Source organism: Dendropsophus ebraccatus, chromosome 8 (assembly GCF_027789765.1).
Source record: "Dendropsophus ebraccatus isolate aDenEbr1 chromosome 8, aDenEbr1.pat, whole genome shotgun sequence".
Taxonomy (NCBI): Eukaryota; Metazoa; Chordata; class Amphibia; order Anura; family Hylidae; genus Dendropsophus; species Dendropsophus ebraccatus.
The window spans coordinates 14,849,168-14,868,585 of NC_091461.1; the positions used below are offsets into that span (position 1 = coordinate 14,849,168).

Sequence of the window (19,418 nt, forward strand, 5' to 3'; positions counted from 1 at the left end):
CTTAACCAATAGCCGACGTGTCTTCTTTGGCTGGTCTCCCTGAGATCAGTGATCTGTTTACCATAAGAAATAAGTAAGGAATTCTGAGGGATGTGAGCTCTAAAATTGCTGAATCCTATGTTCACGATGCATATACAGTATGTGTCAGGTGTATGTGCCACAAACGTGTGCAACAAATCAACATGCAACATGTTTTTCTAGTTCTGTATAAACCCTTTAAATGTATGGACACGTCTACTGAAAATAATCACCTTCCACAAACTTTCACCGGGACTGTAGGATCATCATAAAAAACTCCAGATGGATTTTCGAAGGTGACTTCAAAACGAGGAGGCACTGAAACATGAAAAGGAAAGTTTATATATGAGAAAAGGTCATTTCTGACTCTGGTTCCAAAACACTGTTAAGCAATTAAAGGAGAAGTCCCAAGAAACTAACGTATGCCCCGTATCGCCGATCCCGGGTCTAGCTGACAGTTGCCAGCCTCCTGCAGCTCCTACAGCTGCAACATCACGTACTCGGCTGATTGATTACCCGCTCAGCCAATCAGTGACTGGGGTACTGACTGGCTGAGCGGGCAATTGATCATCCAGGCCATGCATGACGTTGCAGCTAGAGAAGGTGGGTACATGACGTCCCCTGTAAATGGCCATAAAAAATGTCCAATGACAACTTTTACGAGCCATCGTGACCCATTGAAACTATGACTTACTACATTGCCGCCAAGCATCTATGGTCCATCACCTCCCCAGTCTGAGCTAGCTTGAGCCTAAATAATGGGGTTCCTTCCACTAGATTGTATTGGTTCTGTTATATCAGAAGGTAAACCCACCAGAAGACCCTCTGCTGGGATAGTTTGACCCTGAACATTTTTTTTTAGTGTTTTAGTAAAATCTGCTCACCGGGATCTTCCACTACAAAGGTCTTATATGCCAGTCCATTCTCCACATCTATAGTATAGGTGCCCAAAATGGGACCCGAGGTCAAGTTAAAGCTCAAGTCTGCAACGCACATACTGGTCTTCACATTCACCCATCGAAAGATGCGATTAGTCTGAGGATCCTTATGGACAAAAAAATAAAAGAAGGTGAATGAGTTTAAATTGGCACACACCATCTTTACAGCTAGCTGGTCAAACAGTTTGGACCACTTTTATTTTTCCAGTAATTTTTACTCACACACAAAGGTAATTTAAAGACATAAAACTAACATAATAAATATAATAAATAATATAGTGAATTTAATTTTCAGGGAAGACATCGAGGACTGCTGCTCTACAGCAAAGACAGCAAAATTATTTTTTGGGGGGTCGTGTCTAAACTTTGTGGTTTACTTTCAAATTCTCTGATTCTATATAACCAGCGCTGGCAAAGACCGCAGCACACCATCCTCTGGGGAAGGGTCTGATAGGTAAGTCAGAACAACCTAAAAAGACAAATTGAAATCAGTAGGCTCAAAACAAAGGAACGTCCGACACAGTCTCCAGACTTAACTACAGTGAGCTTGTTTGAGATGAACTGGATAGAATGGTGAAAGCAAAGCAACAAATGCAGCACATTTATACTGGGAGACCCCACTGATCAGTATTCAGCGCCCCCATAACTCACCCTTAGTTCCACAACAAGGTACTGTAAGAGAAAAAAAAAAAACTAAAGTACTGTGCAATATTTAACATATATTATATACAGTTTTAGGCTAGGTTCACTCTATGTATCTATGCGGCTGTACTGCGGGCGGTAAATCATCGGCCGGATTTTTCCGGTTCATGCGTACGCTGGAAAGTATACGATATACGGCTGCACAGTGCACACTATGTATGAGCCTACGGCCCGATCGTAAACAGACCCGTAAAAAATGAACAAGACCATTGTTTGCGGCTGAAACTGTGCAAATTCACGGCCGTGGATTGACAGGCGGTCAGTACGGAGTACTTCAAAAATAGCCGGCAATGATGCCGAATGCCGATGCCTCTAATAGTTAATATATTAAATTAATAAAACACATTTTCTTTGTAATAAAGTCCCTTTCGTTGTTCAATAATTTAATTCTAACGAATCCATCATTGTGCAATTAAATATACTGTTAAAATAAATAAATATATATATAAATAAATGTATATTTCTATATATATTTATTTTTTGACAGTATATTTAATTGCACAATGATGGATTCGTTAGAATTAAATTATTGAACAACAAAACTGAATTTATTTCAACGAAAATGTGTTTTATTAATTAAATATTAACTAGTACAGGAAGCTCCATAAGCCGTTAATTCATATGCCGGCAATAGAGCTTTCTGTACTAATCATCACTTTACTTTAATTAAAACATCAAATGTTTCTTCTAATTATGTTATCACAATAGCATTATTAGAAGAAACATTTAGAAATATATGTGCGCTCAGCTGATTGGCTGATCGGCTGAGCGCACATATAAGTAGCGGGTCCGCAGTACAGTCACTTCATTGTGCTGCGGACCAGCGAAGAGACAACACCGGGGTGAGTATAGAGCTCTCCCCACCCCCTCCCCAGCACTGCACCCATCCCAGTAAGGAAGGGGGGTCACTTAACCCCTTCCTTGCTGGGATGGGTGCAGTCTGACATCAGTCTGGCCCCCAAGGGGTTAAGGGGGATGCAATACATCCTCCCTTAACCCCTTGGGGGCCAGACTGCAAGCAGTGATCTGTAAAGATGCTGCATACTGTAAGGTGCACAACACCGCTCACAATGATGGGTGTTGTGCTCCTGTTTGTGTGTTGCACCCCAATAATCATCTTTTAACCCCTCATTTAATAGTAGAGTACTTCTGGTTGATTTTGAATTTCTACGGGACGACTTCTGGGACTCCAGCCTCCAGAACTATTGTACTATGGATGTATGTGGCCTATTCATTAGTAAAAAATAAAACACTATACTAAATAACTAAGCAGGGGTGTCTGACCTCTGGGACCCCCTACAACCTTGGGATTGGGCTGCCAACTTCCTCTGTGGAATGGAGCAGCCATGCACATGCATGACCACCACTCTAATAGTGCTCTATAGGAGCTGCTGGAGATAGCCTACTCCGCTATATCCAGTGTTTCCCAAGGATAATGAATGCAATGATGGGGCCCATGCGTGACCACCACTCTGTTCTCTGTTCTGAGACTTGAGGGTCAGTTCGGGAGTCCCAGAGGTCAGACCCCCATGATCAGTTAGTTATCCTCAGGGCCGTTTCTATAGGCGGGCTGGCTGGGCGACCACACGGGGCGCCGAAAGCTAGGGGGCGCTGGTGTCACTCCTGTGCTTGTGCTCAGAGCCGGGAGAGAGGACGCGGGATGCAGGGCCTGCTGTGGTGCATTGAGGTGAGTATAACTGTTTGTTGTTTTATACAGAGAGCCTGGGGAGATGCCTACATGGGGGGGGGGATCTAACAGGGGATATGGCTGCATATGGGGGGGATCTAACAGGGAAGATGGCTGCATATGGGGGGGGATCTAACAGGGGAGATGGCTGAATATGGGGGGGATCTAACAGGGGAGATGGCTGCATATGGGGGGGATCTAACAGGGGAGATGGCTGTATATGGGGGGGATCTAACAGGGGAGATGGCTGAATATGGGGGGGATCTAACAGGGGAGATGGCTGCATATGGGGGGGATCTAACAGGGGAGATGGCTGTATATGGGGGGGATCTAACAGGGGATATGGCTGCATATAGGGGGGATCTAACAGGGGATATGGCTGCATATGGGGGGATCTAACAGGGGAGATTGCTGCATATGGGGGGATCTAAATAATAGGGGAGATGGCTGCATGGGGGGATCTAACAGGGGAGATGGCTGCATGGGGGGATCTAACAGGGGGATGGCTGCATAGGGGGGATTTAAATAACAGGGGGATGGCTGCATATGGGGGTATCTAACGGGGAAGGCTGCATGGGGGGGGGATCTAACAGGGCAGATGGCTGCATATGGGGGGGATCTAATAGAGGAGATGGCTGCATGGGGGGGTATCTAACAGAGGAGATGGCTGCATGGGGGTATCTAACAGGAGATGGCTGCATTGGTGGGTATCTAACAGAGGAGATGGCTGCATGGGGGGTATCTAACAGAGGAGATGGCTGCATGGGTGGGTATCTAACAGAGGAGATGGCTGCATGGGGGGGTATCTAACAGAGGAGATCTAACATAGGGTAGATGCCTAAATCGGGGTGAGGGGGCTAAATCATAGTGGGGATGCCTACATAGCAGGTGAGTGGGGCTAACTAACAGAGAAGATGTCTAAAAGAGGCAGGGGGCTAACTATCAGGGAGAGTGCTTACCAACTACCATGGGGATGCTATCTGCTGGGGGGCTAACTAACTACCATGTCTCCCACATTGGGGGTTACTATATATATGGGGGATGTTTAACTATCAGGGAGATTACTTACAGGGGTTATGGCTAAATGCCTAAGGGGGTGGGGGCTAACTTACAGGGGATTACCTAAAGAGGGAATACTACATACTGGTGGGCTTACTATTGGGGGGGATCCCTACCTGCTACGTGCTGTGGAGATTAGCTACATTGCGGATATTGCGGGCAACCTGCACAGAGAGGCCTAACTTCTATACACATGCACACAGGGGGGCCTGTGGACACTATTACTATATGGGGGTACAGCAGGGGATCGTACATACAGGGGACAACCCACACTGACCTACTGACTTTACTGCAGATGACACAAATAAAGTGGAAGTTGTTGAAAAAGTGCGGAGCCTAAGATGTTTGTCTCGCAGGTTCAGAAGAGATGAATTGAAGCTGCAAGAAATCATCATGGTGGTCTGGGCCGGATGGAGGATGAAAAAGAAAGTGACGCCTCAGAACAAAGAAGACGTCACCTGTGAGCTACTAAATGCCTTTTTTTTTTTTTTGCTTCAAATTGAAAAGGGTTGAATAACAGTGCTCTATGCCATAATACACACACTGATTCTCCCTAGTAACAAAGCCCCCCCCCCCCCGACACCACCTGGGGGGGGGGGCGCATTTAGCAAGATTCGCCCTGTAATTAAAATTACCTAGAAACAGCCCTGGTTATCCTCTATCCTGAGCATTGGACATAACTTTGAATGACATATCATTAAAGGGGACAACCAGACTTTATCCTTTTGGGATGTTTTTGAGCTTTACAATATGGCCATTTTAAGACTTTGTTGGGCTCCAGCAAAAGCTACGCTCTATTTCTGTTTTGATGTGTTTTGGGCCAATCACATCCAAAACATGACCACATTTTGGCACATAAATGGCTGAGAAAACAATTTTTTGCCAAAGTTTGTGTGATTTTTTTGACACTTTGCACAGAACTTGTCAAGTGGGTAGAACTTGGTCCAATATGGGCATGGCATCATATGTAAGCCAAATTTCATACAATTTGTATCTATAAAAAGGTATACAGTGAGGTAAGAGGTAAATCAATTTTTCTACGTAAGAAACATTTCAAGGTCCTGGAGCGGCCACCAGTCTCCCATCTTTGGAGGGAGCTAAAACTCAATATTGCCCCCAGTGACAGCCCTGAAACCTGAAATATCTGGAAAAGATGTGTATGGAGGAGGGGGACACAATCCTGCAAACCTGGTCAAGAACTACAGGAAATGTCCGAGCTGTAACTGCAAACAAAGGTTTTTGGACCAGATATTAACTTCTCTTTTTGGCTACCTTACACCTTATAGCATAAGGGCCCTATTACATGGCCTGATATTACACTGTAAACAAGCGTGTAACTGTAAACAATCTGCTAAATCAGCTCTCCTATACTAAGCCTATACATCGCTTGATTATCATTAACAATGTCCATGTAGCCCTTGCTTTGGTGTAAAAATAACAGAGATGTACTTACCTATCCTGGCTCCCCCAATCTCATCCAGCCTTGTTCCTTGCTCACCGCAGCTGCCTTGGGGACTTCTGATCCTGTCTTTGAAGTGACAAGCCACTCAGCCAATCACTGACTGAGATGAAAGAGAACCACGGCCAGTGATTGAGACGGGATCGGAAGTGGTATGTGGAGAACACAGTAACAATGCAGCAGGACACCAGGAGAGCCTGGACAGGCAAGTATGATTTATATATTTTTTTCTTTACCCTAGCATCATCCGTTGGCCTTGCATCACTATTACACATAGCGAGGTGCAGCCAGCAGCTGATGATTTTTAAACATATTAAAGGACAAAGATCAGCCGATGATCATTGCTGCAGCTGATCGTTGTCTTTACTATACAAAGCAATAATCAGATTATCGCTCTGTTTTATAGGGCCCCAAGCCCTGCTCATTTTCTCATCAGGGTTCACATAGACTAAGATAAAAAAAAAAGGCAGAGAGAAATAAGAAATAAAGCCCCTGTCTTAAACTTTTCTGTCCCTTTGCTATCTTGTTGTTGGAAAATTTGGGCACTACAGTAAAGTAGATAAATAACAGCATGACTATTCCTGTGACAGAGGTTGGTCCAGTTTGCATGGAGTTCAGACCAAATTCTTAAAGTGACAGTACCACCAGGCCCAGGCTGAAGCACTGGAGGTGGCCAACCCACCCTTAGTGGGAAGAAATTCTAGCCCCTCCATGACGTGACTCCATTAGAATCAATGGAACCCTATCATAGAGGGGCTAGGGTTTCCTCCCAATAAGGGTGGGTCGGCCGCCTCCAGTGCTTCAGCATGGGCCTCGTGGTACAATCACTTTAAGAACTCAGATTTTATCACTTTTGGGGCAATCATTCATTCAGCAGATTGGCTTGTTGGTGCTTCCCTTCCCAGCCCCCATCTGCTTGGGACAGCCTCCCCTCAGCCACAGCCACACCCCAGTGACTAATCTTTTAATGACATTCCCCTGCAAATTATACATAATATAAAAGTTGGACCCCACTTTCTCTGTACCTTCGTCTTGCTGCACAAAAAGTTCTCATCCAACGACACAATACGGAATTGTACTGTAAAAAAAAATATATATATATAAGCTATGACTGTCTGATAAAAATAATCTCCCCCACAGCCCGGACCCTCCCATTACCAGTGTCACTCGGCCGGTAACTGGGTTTATCCATCTGTACCACAACCCCGGGGGTTGTTCTCTGGATTAGCACGCTTTTACTCTCCTCAAACGTGATGTCTCCTGTAAGGACAATTTTTACCTTCCCGATCTCAGAAGAGAAGTCCTCAGGGGGAGGAACCTGGAGAGGAGGAGCACAAGATACATATATCACTGCAATACCTGGACTTCACTGCTGTCGCTGTGTACATTGGGTCTTATTTTAAGGGAACCCATCATATTAAAACTTTCTGTTCAGTCTGTAGGCAGCAACTTACTGGGCAGGAGGAGCAGAGAAAAAGATTCAGTAGATCCAGTCATCAATTCATTCACACATCACAGCTTCTCTCTGGTTATTCTGGCAAAACTTAAACCTTATTTAAAGTGCAGTCCACATAATAACTTCCCATGAGCAGAGATGCTGGAGCGATCAGGTGATCGCCTCATCATTTAGGTGAGTGCCTGATCCTACCAGCATCTCTGCCCTTGTGAAGTTTATATGTGAACTACACTTTAAATAAAGATTGAGTTTTACATGAATAACTAGTGAGTGCTACTTATTTTTTCTTATTTTGTAACTTTCCCTTATTTTGAAGTCTAGAGGGTGGTCCCACTGAGTGATTGACAGCCTTCCCCATTAGGTTAGGAACACATGTTGCAGAAATTCAGTACATTTTCTGCATCCAAAAATAAGCCAAGGAAGATGCTATAAAAGGAATAGGAAATGTGAAGGAAGCTGCTGTTTCCTGCTGGAAGGCTGTCAGTCACTGAGTAGGACCACCCACTGCACTCTTTTTTTTTTTTTTTTTCTTAAAGCACCCTTTTTTTTCTTTTTTTAAATAAAAAATTGTGTACACATATTACAATATACATACAATAACATCTTTTCCAAGAATGGGTTCTTAATCTCCCTCATAAGGCTCCTATATATGACAGACAATATATTCTTTCCAACTGTCGGGGATCTAAGATATTCCACTATGGGGTGTGAGACCAATTGCCAAACTTCTACATTATCGGTGTTAATAAACGCCCCCTTAATTTGCACATACCTTAAAAACTGTGAATCCCTAATATCAAACCTTTCTTTACACTCCTCAAAAGACAACACATCATCTCCCACTACCAATTGTGGGATATATTTAAGACCTTTATTATGCCAGAATCTTAATGAATTCGGGTAGAGAGCAATTCCCCCATAGTGCAGAAAATTCAAAACTACCGTGAGAATTACATATTTTTTTTATATCCCTCCAAATTCTGATAAATTTATTAACCTGTGACCCACCATTATACCCCCCAAAGCACAAATCCACCCCCCATCAGTGCATCCGAGTATTTCCAGGAGGCGTGATCCAATATATATTTTAGGTTTGGAGACGCTCTCCAATTTTTCAACTCTTGTGCCTCCATAGCCAAAAGATAAAGAAAAAAATCCGGTAGTGCAACTCCACCTTCCCTATCTGCCTGAGTCCAGTTTTTTTTTATTTCAAGCAAGTTCTTCTACCCCCCCCCTCCCCATATAAAAGAATTCATCATAGAATACCAATATCCTGGTATCCATAAATAATATAGAAGCTGCGGGAGAACACTCCTCTTAATGATGGCCATTCTGTCTGCCATAGACATCGGGAGATGGACCCAAAAATCCAGTTTATTCTTAATATTTTTTAATAAAAGATTAAGCTCTAAATATTTATGGACGTTGGGGGAGATTTGAATACCCAGATATTCCATAGCTTCACCAGGTTTAATAGTGGGAATGCCCGGGCACTCAATCACCTCCTTCTCCTCCAAAGACAAAAGCGAAGGCTTTCCCCAATTTACTTCTAGTCCTGAAATTTTACCGAAACTAGAAGCGATGTCCATGACCGTCTGAATGGCATCTTACCTTCCCCTGACAAAGAGCAAGACATCATCCGCATATAGTAACAATTTTTCCTCAAACCCCCCCCCCCTCAATCCAAATCCTACCACCTCCACAGATGGTCTAATCATGGAGGCTAGGGGTTCTCAATAAAAAACAAACAGGAGGGGGGGGGGGGGGAGAAGCCTTTAGATAACGAAAACCACTTGGTATAGTCGTCATTAATGAGTATAGCATTCTGATGCAGGCGATAATGTTCTCCCCCAAGTCAAAGCTCCTCAGAACTCTCCATAGGAAACCCCACTCCACCCTGTCGAAGGCCTTAGTAGCGTCCAACGACAGGATGGAGCGGGGAACCCCTTTCTCCAGCTGAACATTCGCAAGTACTCTCATGAATTAGCCTCCCAGGGACAAAGCCCGTCTGCTCCTCTCCAATCAACCCCGGGGCCACTACCGTCCACCCACTGGACTGTTCAAGGACGTTCAGTTCACCTGGGAGCACATTCTGCCATCTCCATCCAGATGTATGAAACCATTGCATACATTTCTATATAAGATCTAATGTGAGTGACTGTCCTGTAAGGAGTAGGACAACCTGCCATCACCTGCCGTCTTTATGGTGGATGGAAACATGGCCGAATAACTGGACGGCTAGGGCCGCACAATGATTTAATGCCATGAAGGCCGCTGGTATACATTTGGATTTTTGACCAATGACTATAAATGTGGCTGTGACAGGTGACCTGACGTCAATGGGAAGGATGAAGGAAATGGAAACCTGATGGATTTTTAATAAGAGTTCACATCGTTTACAAGGAAGGAATTCATTGTAAGGTGACATTGGACACAGAAATCCTAGCAATATACAGTGATTCCATTAGCAGAATAGTGAGTGCAGCTCTGGAGTATAATACATGAAGTAACTCAGGATCAGTACAGGATCAGTAATGTAATGTATGTACACAGTGTCCCCTCCAGCAGAATAGTGAGTGCAGCTCTGGAGTATAATACCGGATGTAACTCAGGATCAGTAATGTAATGTATGTACACAGTGACCCCACCAGCAGAATAGTGATCGCAGCTCTGGAGTATATTACAGGATCAGTAATATAATGTATGTACACTGTTACTGTCTCTCACCTTAAAATATTTGCAGCTAAAACCACTTATAGCTCTTCTATTATACAATGTGATATTCTGCCCTTGCACTTCCAGGGTTGCAGTCACAGTAACATCCCAGGCAGTACAGTCCCCATCCAGCAGCAGGCAGGCTCTCTCTGTGGATGGATAGGACAGCTGGGCCGGGATTAGTAGCATATAATTTCTAGAACAGAGAGGTAAATGTGAATTATTACTTACATGGATAAATGATCAGCAGATCTGCAGCACTGTAGTAACCTATGTGTATTAGTCCTTCACTATTCTCTATGCGTTCTATGGTGAGGCCATTGATCGCTCCTGCAGGCTCCTACTTACATGTCTGGCTGATAATCTGTAACTCCGTGACCAAGAGGAAGTAAAGCGAGACCCAGAAGGAATCCTATGAGGCCGGGACGCTGTGTGTTTCGGAACATCTTCTTCAGTCTTCGTTCTTCTGTTCCCAACCACTTCTGTAGGTAACGTACTGTTTCGCAGGTTGTATTTCTGTCATTCTGCAATGTGGCTCTTTCTGAGGCGTATATTATATTAACCCCAGGTCAGCAGTTAATTCAAGCCCCTTCTATTGTTATAGAAGTGCTATTGTTATTTCAGTTATTAATGTTGTAATTGATTGCATCCGCAGACCATGTCCACCTGCAAGTGATCAAAGTGTTTCCAGGCACCTGCGCTAATAGACTTTTTCTAAAAAGAAACTTGTGCCACATATACAAATGCCCGGTTATAGTCTTGTATATAGAGGTATTAGTACTTGTATATAATAATTTTATTATTATAAGTCTGCATTGTATTCTATTCCGAATTAAAGGGGTATTCCACTCAAACATAACTTTTGATATGTTGCTGCCTATGAAGACAAACAATTCTTTCCATACTTGTTATTATCTATTCAGTCTCCTTCCCCCAGTTCTGAGCTGCTGCTTTCTGCTGAAGACAAAAAAAACTGTGTGTGAGCTTTTCTCCCCCTCTGAGACAGCTGATGTAAGCAAGTCCCTGGCTGGCTTTATCTGCAACATTGTAGCTTCTTTGTAATGCTGGGAGGGTTAATCACAGTGAGTTCATTAGTAACTTGACCTCAGAATAACCCTCCCAGGATTACAAAGAAGCTACAATGTTGCAGATAAAGCCTACCAGGGACTTGTTTACATCATCGGTCTCAGAAGGGAGGGGGGAGGAGGGGGAGACAGAGAGAAAGGCTCACACACAGGTTTTTGTGTCTTCAGCAGAAAGCAGCAGCTGAGAACTGGGGAAGGAGACTGAATAGATAATAACAAGTATGGAAGGAATTTTTAGTCTCACCATGGGCAGTAACATATGAAAAGTTACGTTTGAGTGAAATACCCCTTTAATGGTGTCTTCTGGGGTAAGAATACAACACAGCTACCCTTTATTTTACCTAGGACCGCTCACCTAAGACAACAACCAAAGAATTAACCAAGGAATGGACAGATTCTCCCATAAAACCAGGACTCTCTCAACCAGTATTGTGTGATATAGCAAAAAAAATATTATAATAATAAGGGTGGGCATATATGTGTGCCGCATTTGGACTTGAAGAAAGCTAAATTTAGGCTAGTACAAATATTCCTTTTCTTCATTGTCCTCATGCAGCACAGATGGGACTTACATAGACAATAGTGGAAGGGGGAAATTACTGGTAGCGGCATTGAAGACTGTACTGAAGGTTGTATCTCTGGTCTGTATGTCAACTCTTTGGCTATTGATATTTGTTTGGGAAGTAAATTTCAGCGACAAAAGAAGGAAGTGTTCTCAATCAGACAAAAATTTGATAAATGGTTCGATTGAAGACGAAGCCTACTATTCACTATTCACACAGAGATTAAGAGATGGCTACCAAGAAAGGAACTTTGAATGAAAGCCATACAGTGTCGCAGTCATACAAGGACTTTGTAAGATATTTAAGAACTAGACATAGATTCCAAGATGCCATGGGAAGACGAAGAGTGGGTCCTTAAGTGTAACTATTAGAATTGAGCAAACTTCGAGCACTCAGGTTCATTTGATTAGCGGTGGCTGCAATATAGATGCAGCCTATGGCCTATGGCTGTATCCATGTTTTCCAGGACTCCCTAGAGCTGCATCCAACTTCAGCAGCCACCGCTAATCAAATGCAGAATGCTTAGATTCGGATAAACCCGAGCATGTGCAAAGTTCGCTCAACCTTATTAATTATTATTACTAGAAATGAGCGAACCTGGAGCATGCTCGAGTCGATCCGAACCCGAACTTTCGGCATTTGATTAACGGTGGCTGCTGAACTTGGATAAATCATGGAAATCATGGATATAGTCATTGGCTGTATCCATGTTTTCCAGACAACCTTAGAGCTTTATCCAAGTTCAGCAGCTCCAGCTAATCAAATACCGAACATTCGGGTTCGGATCAACTTGAACCTGAACCCGGTTTGCTCATCTCTAATTATCATGTAAAGTAGAAGTCCGACGAAAATTTTTATTAAAGTATTGTATTGCCCCCTAAATTTATACAAATTACCAATATACATTTATTACTGGAAATGCACATAAAGTGCTTTTTTCCCCGCACTTACTACTACATCAAGGCTTCACTTCCTGGAAAACATGGTGATGTCACTTCCTGGATAACATGGTGATGTCACAACCCGACTCCCAGAGCTGTGGGCAGTGGTTGCTAGAGAGGATGATGGCAGAGGGATGCTCAGTGCCCCTTTGTGGTATCCCACCACGGGTGTAACTAGTTTATACACCCTTCACAAAAGCCTGTACTCTAAGTAAAAGTGGAAATGAAGTAGTGTAGTATACCAGAGCGTAATCCCTGCAGCTGGGCTGAGGATGGCACCTGTCAAGAAGTATTTCATTATGTATTCTAGGAGTTAATATGTCTTATATTAAACTATTATGTGTATTTTTCTGTACCAGTGTAACTGGCAGGCAGAGAATGGGTTACAGGCTTTTCAGTTTTTATTGGCGTCACGAACAGGATAGGCTGTGTGCCTGTCACAAAGTACCGACACCTCAGCTGTGAGAAAACTGCCTTCAAGTGTGTGCTAACCGCAAAAGAGGGGGAACCCTGTACCCACAGAAACTTAAACTGTATGCTGCTTGTGAGAAAAGACTGCTAAAGTGTTTCTGCTACTTTTTTTACTGAGCTGTTTTGCGAGAAACTTTCCTTAAAAAAGGGGGAAGATGGAACCCATATCCCTGTGTGTGGATTTACAGATGTACAGCATGGACTTTGCTTTATTGAAAGGGACTTTACAAGCCACCATGTTTGCTTCACTGTGCCACTCTTACTGTGCTCTCAGAGACTTTGCCACTAGCCTAAAGAAGAAGGATTTGTTTGCTGCGTCACAGTTGCAGCGCACCGCCTCTCAAGGGGTTTACTACAGCTCCGCTGAAGTGCAAAAGAGCTTCTGCCTCACCTCAGAGCAGCTACGCAGCAGCACCACAACAGCAACGGTCGCCCGCCAAGTCTGCACAGACAGCGTTTCCGGAGACCACAGTTTGCCGCCATCTTGGGTGAGCTTCAGCCCCATAGGAAAAAAGAGCGCTTCCGTCCCACACAGGAAGTGGGCGGAAACTGGACCACCCGGAAAAGGAGGGGGTCCCGTAGCAAGCAGCATGGCGAGCCAGCAGCAACCCGAGACCGGAGTTTCCGCATCTTCCATGTCCGCCAACCCAGACGGCATGCCCGAGCCGCAGCCTGCCTCTATCTCCTCGGAGCAGGTCTGCATTAGTATGCCTCTGGACACAGCGCTTAAGACTACCAATCCAGACGTGGCAGGGGCGCTAGGGGCTCCACTGCGCCAAATTCCAGTCATCCCCTGGGAGGAAGGGGCTGCAATACAATGATGGACGGTCGGCCGAGCCCAGAGGAGTCTGTTATGCCCAAATGGTTTTTCGGGGACGAGGACTGTCTCCAGTAGATCCTCAAAGAGATCCGGGAAGCCTGTATGGTCCAGGGGACACAGCCCTGACACGAGACAAGCACCGCAACTGACCAGAAGTACCGGCAGTTTTACAAGGAGCGAGTGGACCGTGAGCGGGAGGTCTGCCGAAGGCTGCTGGAGCACAGCGAGCAAGACGCACGTCCCTTACAGCTGCAAGGGGCGGTCCGTGAGTTCGGCCGGGACAGGGGGTACGGGTTCATTGAGGACAATAACGGCCCAAAGTGTTACTTTGTCAACCGGGCCTTGGAAACGCCCGGATCTGCCCGAGTGCCTGCACTCCCTGTTCCCAGGAGAGCAGGTGGAGTTTACCCCCATGCTGGGACCCCGAGGGTGGTGGGCAGCGGGTGTCACCAGGGTACTGCCCCCACTTTACAGTGGCCTGGATGAGGACTGGTCGAAGGACCCCTGCAGATCCTCAGTAGTCCTCCGCGAGACCCCGGAGGGCCTACGTCTGTTGCCACTGCCACCCTCCAGCTTGGACGGAAGAGCTCCCAGCGCCAGCACTGCTGAACTGGCGCCTTCTCCCCCTTCAGCCCCAGTCCGAGCAGCAGCTGCAGGAGCGGCTCCGTCTGATCCGGTCCCTACTGTCCCAGCTCCAGCGGTTATACCATCTCCAGCTGTACCCACAGTCATCCCAGAGGTACCAACCGCACCAACAGAGGCCACCCTGGTGGTTGAAAAGCCTGTAGCAGCGACGTCTACAGTTACCTGGTCCACCAGCCCCCCCGGGAGTTCGGGATGTCGCCACCACCACCATTGTGGAGGCGAATGCCACCTGACATATGCACCTCGCACCAGGAGTGAAAGTGCTCAGTGGTCCCAGTGCTGCAGGAGTCTCGGCTGAGTCCTCCACCCAAGCACCATCTGGAGTAGCAGCGGCACAGCTTCCAGCATTTCCACCAGGAGAAGAGCCGACATCCTTATCCAGCGCTAAGGGCAGAGCCGCCATCTTGGTTCTCTATCAACAACTGTTGCGCTGAACTTGACTGAGGTACTGTTTGAACCATTGTTGGCAGGAATGCCCCAAGTTTACCTCATGGACTACAAAGAAGTTAACTGTTTACTGCAACGTTTAAGTAATACATGCCTGGCATCTGCCATGATTCTAATCCAACTTTTATAAAGTTTTATGTGTGCTGCAACGTTCAAGTGAAGTGCTTGGTCCTTGGACCATGAAAGAATTGCATTTAAGTGCTATTGTTTGGGGGGGGTTATGTTTTTGTTGGGGTTTAGTGTGTTAAAAAGACACACATTCGCCATGGACTGCCCCTTTTCGGTGAGACTCTAATGGACGCTACCCAGGTCATGTGCCAAAGAGTTTTGTTTGCACTATTACACTGTCATTGCAGCCATGTGTATTGCTTGTCTAAAGAAGCACTCTAATATGGACGCTGTGCTAAGTGCCAATAGAGAGACTTCAAACGTTCCCTGTTGAGTAAGAGCCCACTATCTTTACAAAGTTGTTTGCACTATATTTGCCTATATGCCTAACCAAACTTTTACACTTATTTTATACAGGTATGGTGCCTTTTATTTGTGTTTCCAGCTTTCATCTTCGCCCCAGCCCGTCGCCGAGGACAGCTTATTTTTAGAAGGGGGTTATGCAGTAAACCAGAGCGTAATGCCTGCGGCTGGGCTGAGGATTGGCACCTCACACCACAACAGCGACACCTACTGTCCTTAGTGGGAACTGCTTTAACTAGTGTTGTAAGCCTAGAAAGTGCTAGAAGGTGGGCGGAGTATGCAAATAGGCCCCCCATAAAAGGTGGGCGGTTGTAGTGTTTAGCAGAGACAAGTGACTAACTGTTGAGGGAACAACATCACCTCATGAGAGACCATCACCACAGAGCAAAGCTGCTGAGGGAAACAAGAGAGATTACCAACAAAGCAGCCTAAGAAAACAGCCAGAGGTGAGAGAAAAAGAGAGACTTTGAGAGACAGTTTGTCAGGTGCCCCCTCAGGAAAGGGCCAGCACATATACAGTCAGTGGGAATCCTAAAGCCAGACACCCAAGTGGAAAGACTTGACTGTAAAAGGGAGCAGAGTTAACGTAGGCCTCTGCACCCATCTTCCTGAAATTCAGGGGGGTAAGCCTCATTAGGACCCCTGGATACCTCTAGGACCTGAAAATTGTGGCTTAAAGAGAACCAATCATGGCCGAAATTTTTTATTTTTTTTTTGCTAATTAGCTGTAAATGAATATTTTATTAATATTTGTAATTGGAATTATTTACTTTTATGCCCGTGATTTTACCATATACACATTCTCTTTTCCTGTCTCGCGCCGGCTCTTTTCAAAAGAGCCGGCGCGAGACAGGAAGCTCCCAGCATGCCGAGCGGCCATGAGCCTTTGCCGCCGCTCTGTAAATACACAGTGATCCCGCGCTATACAGTGCGAGATCGCTGTGTATGTCTATTCTAACTGGGCCTATTAGTATGTCCCTGAAGGTACGCACCACTGTGACGTCATCAAGATGGCCGCCCCCGTCCTTACTGCTCCGCTTTACAGGATTAGGTAAAAGCATAAGATACAGACTGCACAGGCAGTCTGTATCTTCAGGAATAGATTTAGGGAGAGAGAATCTTTTATTATAGGGACAATTAATTTTAGGTGATTGGTTCTCTTTAAGGCCCGGCCTAGTAACTAAAGCAGGAATCTCCCTAGCAGACTGGGAGGGATAACAGACTCAAGCACCATTGGTCCACAGGATCACAGTGCCCACCAGCATCCCACATGTACTGACAGACCAGGATCTGAGGCAGATCATCTCTACACACACCACCAGACTCTCCACAAGCACAGTAACCCAGTCAAGGCAGTAGTACTTAAGTTTTTCCACTAGATGTCGCTAGTATGTATGTCTTGTATCTAAGTATTGCACAGCTGTAGTTCTCAAGGGGTTATTGTTGTTTATTTTTTCACCAATAAGAGCTCTTTTCTCTTTTTTTGCACTCTCTTCTTACCCACTCACAGCACATATTACATACCCTGTAGGAGGTTGTCGCATGGGGTTGTCAGTCTTAGTCTGCTCGCAGTACAGAGAGGACGCAAAACAAGTTGGTCGTGGTCCAGCTGGGCCCTGGCTTTGCCAGGTCCCCACTCCAGAACTAGTCTGCAGTCTTTGTCAGGTTCCTGTGCAGAGCAGACACACATGGGAGACTCAGACACAAGTTTCTTAAAATCAGTGCTTCTATACACTATGCAGTGTTAAACTACTCCAGGGAGAGGAGAAGTCAGAGAAAACCCAACCCACGCCGAGAACAAGTCTAAAGGTGCAGGACGGTATCCTATAGCAGAGCAACTGATCTGGATAGAGCAGAGCTGCTAGAAGCCTACGTACTCTATCTCGCAGAGCGGGTATAACCAGGAAATCTTGGCCACTCTGCTCAACCCAGGTAACAAGGTCTGGGGCTTGTGTCACCCTCATAGGACGGGTCACCCAACACTGGTGGGCAAAAGGTGGTACATGACAGCTAAGGTCGAAACACAGGCACAAGTAAGCCTCCACTTTCAAGTCTTCAGTATTCTACTACTTCTTCTAAAGTTCTGGCAGAGCACATTACTACTTGGGTTGTGACTCTCACAACCTACTTCTCTTTACTACTCTGAACCTGTAGTACAAACTTCTCTTTACAACTCAGGACTCACAGGACTCTCAGCACACACTCCTCTCCACTACTCTGAACTTGAAGCAGAAACTCTTCTCCTTTGTTCTGGACTCTCGTGTACAGTGTCCATATTAAGACTGTACTCGTGACATTCTCCTCTCTACTTCTCTGTACTCACTCTATGTCTCAGCATGCAACCAAGCCAGCACTGCTGTTCTAAAGCTCTCAGCACAAGTCTCGTCAGTCAAGTCCAAAGTATATTGTCAAGTCACAAGTCTACTGTATACTACTGTACCAAGTATTCCTAAAGTAAAGAAGAGTTTATTTATGGTAACAGGATTCAGTGATTATTACTTAAGCACCAACACAGTAATTGCACCTTCCTTGGGTCATCTCCCCTTTCTGTGGGTGGTGGTACCAATAGTCTGGGTGGCTCACAACTCCACTCTGTGTACCATCTGGAAAGTGACCGGTCGAGCCTCACAGCAGTCAGGCCCGGACTGGTAATCTGGCAAGGCGGGCAAATGCCCGCTGGGCTGGCCAGATTACCAGTCTGTGGGCCGCCCGGGCTGTCTAATAGAAAAAAAAAAAATCACCGCTGCGGCCCGCTCCTGACATGCTCCTCCAGTCCAATCAACGTGGGGCCGATGCGGCCCGCCGCTGTGGCCCCTCGTTGATTGGCGGAGCACGTCAGGAGCGGGCCAGCCGGGCCAAGGTGAGCGGGCTGTGGTGGCGGGAGGGGGCTGCGGTGGCGTGTCTCCGCCCCGTTGTTCCCCTCCCAAGTGCCGAGGGCCGCAGACGTGCCGCGCGCAGGCACGTCTGCAGCCACCTCCACCAGGCCCCCAGCGGTGACGTCACTTCCCTGACGCGCCGCTGAGGACCTGGAGGAGAGAGAGGAGAGCCGCCGCCGCCGTGGACCGAAGATCCAGCCGAGGAAGAAGCTGCTGGGAGCGAGGTGAGGTGAGAATTTTTTTTTTTTTTTAACCCCTTCACATGTGGCCATGCAGGGGGGCTATTCTATATGGGAGGGGGTGCAGGGGGGGGCTATTTTATATAGGAGGAGGATGCAGGGGGGCTATTCTATATGGGAGGGGGTGCAGGGGGGGCTATTCTATATGGGAGGGGGATGCAGGGGGGGGCTATTCTATATAGGAGGAGGATGCAGGGGGGCTATTCTATATGGGAGGGGGTGCAGGGGGGGGCTATTCTATATAGGAGGAGGATGCAGGGGGCTATTCTATATGGGAGGGGGTGCAGGGGGGGCTATTCTATATGGGAGGGGGATGCAGGGGGGGGCTATTCTATATAGGAGGAGGATGCAGGGGGGCTATTCTATATGGGAGGGGGTGCAGGGGGGGCTATTCTATATAGGAGGAGGATGCAGGGGGGCTATTCTATATGGGAGGGGGTGCAGGGGGGCTATTCTATATAGGAGGAGGATGCAGGGGGGCTATTCTATATGGGAGGGGGATGCAGGGGGCTATTCTATATGGGGGGGATGCAGGGGGCTATTCTATATGGGAGGGGGATGCAGGGGGCTATTCTATATGGGAGGGGGATGCAGGGGGCTATTCTATATAGGAGGAGGATGCAGGGGGGCTATTCTATATGGGAGGGGGATGCAGGGGGCTATTCTATATGGGGGGGATGCAGGGGGCTATTCTATATGGGGGGGATGCAGGGGGGCTATTCTATATGGGAGGGGGATGCAGGGGGCTATTCTATATGGGAGGGGGATGCAGGGGGCTATTCTATATGGGAGGGGGATGCAGGGGGCCAGGGTCGGAATGGGCCAC

At 46.3% G+C, this 19,418-nt stretch overlaps 1 protein-coding gene across 1 annotated transcript in view; it reads right to left on the reverse strand.

The window, feature by feature from the left end:
• LOC138799972 (alpha-2-macroglobulin-like protein 1) overlaps positions 1–10,480 on the reverse strand; it is a 55,339-nt gene extending 44,859 nt beyond the window's left edge. The window contains exons 1-7 of the mRNA XM_069981778.1: positions 10,383–10,480; positions 10,047–10,230; positions 7,022–7,181; positions 6,889–6,941; positions 1,608–1,628; positions 903–1,062; positions 252–336 (exon numbers count right to left, since the gene is read on the reverse strand). Of these exons, the coding sequence (XP_069837879.1) occupies positions 252–336; positions 903–1,062; positions 1,608–1,628; positions 6,889–6,941; positions 7,022–7,181; positions 10,047–10,230; positions 10,383–10,480 (761 nt within the window). The remainder of the gene's footprint in view (positions 1–251; positions 337–902; positions 1,063–1,607; positions 1,629–6,888; positions 6,942–7,021; positions 7,182–10,046; positions 10,231–10,382) is intronic.
• Between the last annotated feature and the right edge of the window lie 8,938 nt (positions 10,481–19,418).